Genomic DNA, 6,920 nt, shown 5'->3' on the forward strand with positions numbered 1-6,920 from the left:
CTGCTTTAAAAATTATTTTTTTATGAGATTTCAAATGCAACTGACGAACAAATTAATTAATTAATCTTACTACTTACTAACCGTTTAATAATAATATTTAAAATCATCTTTGCATAATTATTTTGTACAATTATTTTTACTTTATTCCCAGCTCTGTTTTGCGTAACTTATTTTATTAAATAGTTTTCGATCAATAATATTACTGATAATAACAGACAGAGAGAGAGAGAAGAGAGAAGAGAGAGAGAGAGAGAGAGAGAGAGAGAGAGAGAGAGAGAGAGAGTATCACTGATTTCTAAATGTCGAATAGCAACATTATTTCGTTAATTGATCAATTGTGTTTCGTTTTGTTTTATTTTCAGAAACGAATTATTGTCCACTGGGCATGAATTTCAGAAGACGAGGATAAAAAAAAGTGGCGAGGTATATCGCAATGTGCCTTAGGCAAGAACTCGTGATAGTTGAGGAATGATGTTGCTCTTGAAATTGCTGCCGTCGAGATGTGAAAACGTGGTTTTAAACAGCGCAGGTATAACTCGTTTGAGAGAAGCGAACCACCTACAAGACGCCGGAATTCGGACAGGAAACCGCAGGAAGGACTTTAAAGACAACTATGTGCGGATATAACTCTCATGAAAAAGATATGCTGTATTTTTCCATTCGCATTTTTATCAAAGATCGAGATTTCTTTATAAGTCTAACAGAAATATCGATTTTATTATAAATTCGATCATATCTTTCCATTCTTATAATCCACATTTTGAAAAGCATAAATCGAATTTGCAATAAGCACTTAAAAATTTTCAAACATTGTAAAAGTTTTATAAAATTTATATTGATGCAAGGAGATTTAATTTGAACGCGGTTAATTCTTAATAATTTAATTTATATAGTTTTGCTACGGAATTATTACGATGCATATAACATATATACGTATAAAATATTTTATATTTTAGCGATGTACATATATTGTAATAAAGAATTTGTTCGAGAAGAATCAAAATTTTCTAATTTAGCGGAGCACTTATAATCACCGTTTCCGTTCTGATTGTAAATTATGAGCTCCGAGTCGGCATACGCGCTTACATGTAATCAAGGATTAACCGCATCGAAACTATAGTAGATTCATTATGGAAGATCGCCGTACGTGCAGTTGAGACACCTGGCCCTCGTAACGAATCGTTTGTTTATTGTCCGTATGATTTATGCGCCACAGAGATTAAGCGAAGCATCCATTACACCATTCGCGTTTTAATAGAATTGAAAAGTCCTGCACTTTGATGTATGTGCACGTGTGCGAAAGTCCTCGCGCGACGAATATTTTTAGCGTCAGAGCACTAATTATTTAAAATTATTATTGCTACTCTTACGTGATAAAAATCTGTAGAAACTATCTCGAGGGCAGAAGCTTCTCGGGGCGATGACGATTATAATTATTGAAAGAAACTTTTTTCGATAATACTGCCGGATCGAGTAATTCTTCGGCAATTTGCACCTGTGATACGTGCGTCGGAGCTTGCCACGGTGCGCATTAAAGACTGATGTGTGCATGGCACGTACATCAGCCTTGAGGCGGCAAGCTCCTTCGGTCCAGCCCGCTCATGCCTGGCAATCACGATAATCGCGAAGTTTATTGAGAAGCCCTATCCGATTAACGAGCAGTCGCATCAAAGTGGCAAACACTCAAGATTGCGTGATCGAAGCTGTTATATTTTCCGAAAATGCAACGCGATCGTTCCTCCAGATTTTGCATGAAGCGCCGCCGTTGCGCCCCTTATGCGCAAATTTGTCGAACGCGCACAAAAAACGACACTTTCCCGGAAGATCGCGGCCTCCCTCCCTCCCTCCGCCCTCTCATGTTTCATGAATATTACATCGGTAAATTTCATACTACGCTCCATTAATCTGCCACGGCACCGCACGTCAGCATCATTATTGATGAGTCCCGTAAAATTATCTTGACTTAATTATCTTGATCATACGTAAAAGGCTCGGTCAAGAGCGCATATTTGCTACACATTGTATTAAGGCATTCATCAGAAAATAACCACTGGTCACGCTGCGTGTGTTTAAAAATATATCCATAAAATTATATATTCTCGGATATATTTTATGTAATTCTCGCGTTGCGGTGTGCACGATGGTGCATTGAGAAGTGGTGTAAAAAAAAACACGCTGCACCAGTGACCAGATTATTCTCGTAATGATAATTCGCGACTGGATTATGCCTCGGGTGATTACGGTAATAAGTGTAATAACACGGAGATAAATTACGCCGATATTCCCTCTAGACCTATTATAACGAACAAGTGGCATCTACGATGCATTGGCCATCGCAGCACGCTTTAATCACGTGCGAACGATAATCCCGTGGGGTTCGATTTTTTTCCGCCTTCGGCATCAAGTCGAGCTTACCAGTGATCTATGATGTAAATACGTAACCGCGCAATATCCCTCGTTATCAATTGCATTCGATAATTTCTTTCTAAGATGACCACGAAGAATAAAAACAATTCCTTCGCTAATCAAAAATTTACTTCATCCTGAAGATCCACAATTCTATCGTAGATTCTCTAAATTTGAGGTTTATTTTTCTTTGATAAAAATATAGAAATTGCAGAATCGTCAATGATATTGAAGTTAAAAAATTAAAAAGAGCCTTTTACAAAATTTTGAAGAGTGTAAAGAGATAAAAAAATACTATACTCGGTATTATTGACAGCCTAATGGATGGAGGAAAGAGCAGGAAGATTCCACGGCAACATTATACGGTAACTGTTTGCGCGCCAATCTCGGAAGGCCCTCGATCTAAATGCGTGCGAACAAGGTATTTTTGCGCGGCCGATGCAGGCGATGCATCTGGGCGACCGTGAGGACGAGTACAGCCGATCATCCCGGGTGCTTCGATCCCGATCTCGCCGTAGGCGAAAGAGAAGCCCGACCCGCATCGTCATTTTTAGTCACGATCCGCCAGATTCTTGGCGATGCATGCGGTCGTTTCTCCTCTGGCGAAGATTATTTTCGTAACAAGCGTATTTATCAGCACCATCAAAGCGCGGATGTTTCTCTTTTCTTTCGTACAATTGTCCGATAAATTCAGTGAATTGTATCGCAATCTATCAGTTCGTTAAGACGTTTTATTCAGATTTCGAATGTCTTGAAATTTTTTTATTTATCAAACTTTATTTATTTATTCATTTGATATTGTGTAAAAAACTTGTGCAAAAAACTGCATTTCATATTGTGTAATTTGCAAGTGATACATACATCACATGTCTTTATAAAATATATCTAATATTAATTTCATTGTTGCCGCCCGAAATACATCGGGTTTAAACACTAAAGCGAAAATACTACGTGACGGCGTGTCCAAAAATATTATTCTTCCAGAATTTATTACGTATAACTATGCCATTTCCTAGCCCTCATAATCTAGATTTGATTTTTAAGATCCTGGCACTTGTTTAAATTTAAGAGATTGCTCCGCGAGCCTCCAATGCGAGCCTCTTGAAAGCCAAATCAATCGGCTCCACGGAATAAAAAGTAAAGAAGATTGATAAGAATTACGTACGCTCTGGTATTAAAATTAAGAAATTTACAAAAAAAAAATTGATCAGTTGGGCTTCCAAGAGGCTCCTACATTACGTGTTTCTTACTCCGGCAGCTCTCCACTGACTTACGCGCACGAGAGTACTTGTATTGTCCCGACACCTTTCACCAGTTTACATGTATACAAACACTTTGCATCGTATTGTCTGCCAATAGGGACACGAGCCGAGAGAGCGAGCGAGCAAAACATCGATTTCGGCGAACTTGGACGAATTCCGTAAACATGTGCGCCCGACCGGCCGGTCACGGTGTCGATTCTTAGAAACGTGTTATTGTTTCGAAATATACATGTATATCTATTCGCTATTCACTGGATTAATACTATTTAGTTCAAAACTGCTTCTTACGGCTACATTTTTTTCGTTATTAAAGGATCATGAACATCCGCGATTTCAATTTGGTTAACGAGCAGTAACAGTAAAATTTATATTATATACAAAAATATATAATACACATATCATTTGCAAATTACAATATGTGATACTTTTTTAATCAACTTTTTACATAACACCAAACGAATGGGTATTCAATAAATAATAAACTTTGAGATATTTTAAAACTAGTAAATTATGACACAATCACAGAATATTTATCGGACAATCGTATAAAGAACGTTCGTAATCTGTGTGCTATCCAATGTACGTATTTTGTGGAAATTATAAATTACTAATGTAGATTTTGTCTTGTGTCTAACACAATCTTAAAATGATTTTAAAAAATTACAAACTTCGGATATCTAAAAAATTGCTATCGAGTGTAAATTCAAAACTTTTGTCAATTTCTTTTATTTTTTTAAATCTTGGACATAATTAAAGAAATTTTATTTATATCAGAGTAGAAAATTTCAAGACAAAATTAAAAATATTGTTTTCTTTCAGAAAAATTTTTTCTCATAGAAAAGAATATTTTTGACTCTTACATCAGTGGCAAATTCCAATGGAGCAAAAAAAAGAATTAAGAAGTAATTGAAAAATAATTGTGCTTACTCACTTTTTGGATGAGCAACCTTTCCCTCTTTTGATTAATCCGATTACAGCGTCCGATTCCATGATGCTCCTCGATGCCCTTCTTGAAATATCCTTCTTGAATATATCCACTTGAATGTCTTTTAAAACTCGATGTCTTTTAACACACTCACGATACTTGCATTTCACGATCGCGTCTCTGTTAATAAATACATTATTTCGATAGGACATTTTCGGATTAATTTCGGGAAAGTTAGCAACAAGCCAGTCGCGAGCCGATTAAAACAATCGCCCGTAAATTATTCGGCACTCCCGGGGCACTCGCGAACGAATGATTTCATGAATATATCCGACGAGACGCAGTCTACATCGCGGAAAAAAACGTGACTGAATGAACCGACTGGTCTGTAAACGCGGATTCACTCCCGACTTATCGGCACGAAAATTCGAAAAGTAAAGCACCAGCATGGACGTGGACCGTTATGCAAATGTCGCGAGTAGACGCCGGGATCACCTAGCTGTCTCGATTGATCCATGGCGCCGGTGCGAGACCATCCTCTCGACGCTTCCACGTTGTTTTTTCGATGTCAGATGACACTCGCGACGACATCGTCCGTTAAAATATCCAGGTAAAAAACACCGCTGCGATGTGCGAGATGGACGCTGTCTACCGATGACGGAACGACGACATGAGATGAGACGACGCCGACGGCCAACGGACTCCGGATTACCAGTCGCGATACGTGGTCGCGCCGGGCGAGCAATGTTTGGAGATGACGCCTCGTCGCTGGATTTGGACACTTCCGAATTTCGTACTTCCGAGATTCGTCCCAGAACGGGACGTACGCGGACGTGGACGCGAACCGTTATGCAAATGTCACGCGAGTAGGCGCCGGGATGTCACTTAGCTGTCTCGATTGTTCCATGGCGTCGCTGTGAGGCCATTCTCTCGATGCAGTTCCTCGATGCTCCCACGCGGTGGCATTTCGTGTTAGATGACACTCGTCCGTTAAAATATCCAGGTAAAACGATGCGATATGCGAGAGATGAATGCTGTCCGCCGATGGACTCCGGATTACCAGTCGCGATACGTGGTCGCACCGGGCGAGCAACGTTCGATTCGATTGTTCCATGGCGTCCGCGTTGGTACGAGGACAGTCCTCTTGACGTTCCTCGATGCTCCCACGATGCTCTTTCATGGCACTTGCATATCGTCCGTTAAAATATCCAGATAAAACGCTGCGTTTTGCGAGAGATGGACGCTGTCCGCCAATGGAACGGGCTCCGGAGTCCGAATTACCAGTCGCGAAACGCGATCGCGCCGGGCAACGTACGGAGATGACGACTCGTCGCTGGATTCGGACACTCCCGACATTCGTACGCGAGATTCGCCCCGGGACAAAACGTACGCGGAACGATCGCGCAATTCGACCGGCACACCGACGTTGTGCGACCCGAACTAGACAGTGAATTGGAAATTCGCGTTATCTCTTCGAAATTCGTGACGGACGCATCTAACTTCGCGACATACCTAGAACTCCCGAATATCGTGCGAAATATCAGAATCCAAATCGGAATACGTACTAATTCCGATTCGCGTGGTATGACTACCAACAGATCGAAACAATCGCTCGTCATTAGTCCCGCCATCTCCAATGCTTGTCTGTGCCCGGTCCGCGAGATTCGTCCGGGATAGGCGAAAAGACGAAGGACGCGAAACACACAACGGCCGGCCGCCGACAATTGCGATCTGAACTGAGCGACAGTTACTTCACGGAATTCAGTTAAGCGTTCACGGCTGATTTTGCGCGCGACTTCCAAACAATGCGATTCTTCTATTGAAATATTAAATAAAGATATTAATCTTGGAACACACTATTCTTTCCCTTCCTTTCTTTCTACTTTTTAGTTATACATTTTTGAGGCATATATTCCAGAAAGTATTAAAAAAATCACGCGAAACGATAATTTATCACGCATCGAATTAATCTTATTGTTAAATGAAAATGAGATGTTACAAAATACCTAGGAAAACTATGCGTGTTCCTCAATCAATTAAAAAATGTTTCAGAAATAAATCTCCTTTCTCCTCGAAGGCGATATACGCGACAAGAGAAATTTCATGCAATTATTCTTTATTTAATCGAGAGGATCGTATTGTTATTGCTCCTGTCGGAAATTCAATATACTAATGTCCACTTCTACCAATTAATTTTAATTTTCATTTAATTTAATCTTTATAAGATAATTCTTTCTAATTCTTAGAATTAAGAAAATATAGAAAGTTAAAAAATAGTAAGTTAAACAAAAATTGACATAAATTCGCTTGCGACAATAAACTCGATA

The 6,920-nt window shown here is 39.7% G+C and overlaps 1 protein-coding gene across 1 annotated transcript; it reads right to left on the bottom strand.

The window, feature by feature from the left end:
* Window positions 1-2,922: 2,922 nt before the first annotated feature.
* On the bottom strand, window positions 2,923-6,226 carry LOC105455336. Its single transcript, XM_011698627.1, has 3 exons — window positions 6,106-6,226; window positions 4,600-4,773; window positions 2,923-3,005 (listed from the first exon to the last, which is right to left on the bottom strand). The coding sequence occupies exons 1-3, from the start codon at window positions 6,222-6,224 to the stop codon at window positions 2,957-2,959; spliced, it is 342 nt and encodes a 113-aa protein (XP_011696929.1). The 5' UTR covers window positions 6,225-6,226; the 3' UTR covers window positions 2,923-2,956.
* Between the last annotated feature and the right edge of the window lie 694 nt (window positions 6,227-6,920).

This window comes from Wasmannia auropunctata, unplaced genomic scaffold (genome assembly GCF_000956235.1).
Source record: "Wasmannia auropunctata unplaced genomic scaffold, wasmannia.A_1.0 LD336116.1, whole genome shotgun sequence".
Taxonomy (NCBI): Eukaryota; Metazoa; Arthropoda; class Insecta; order Hymenoptera; family Formicidae; genus Wasmannia; species Wasmannia auropunctata.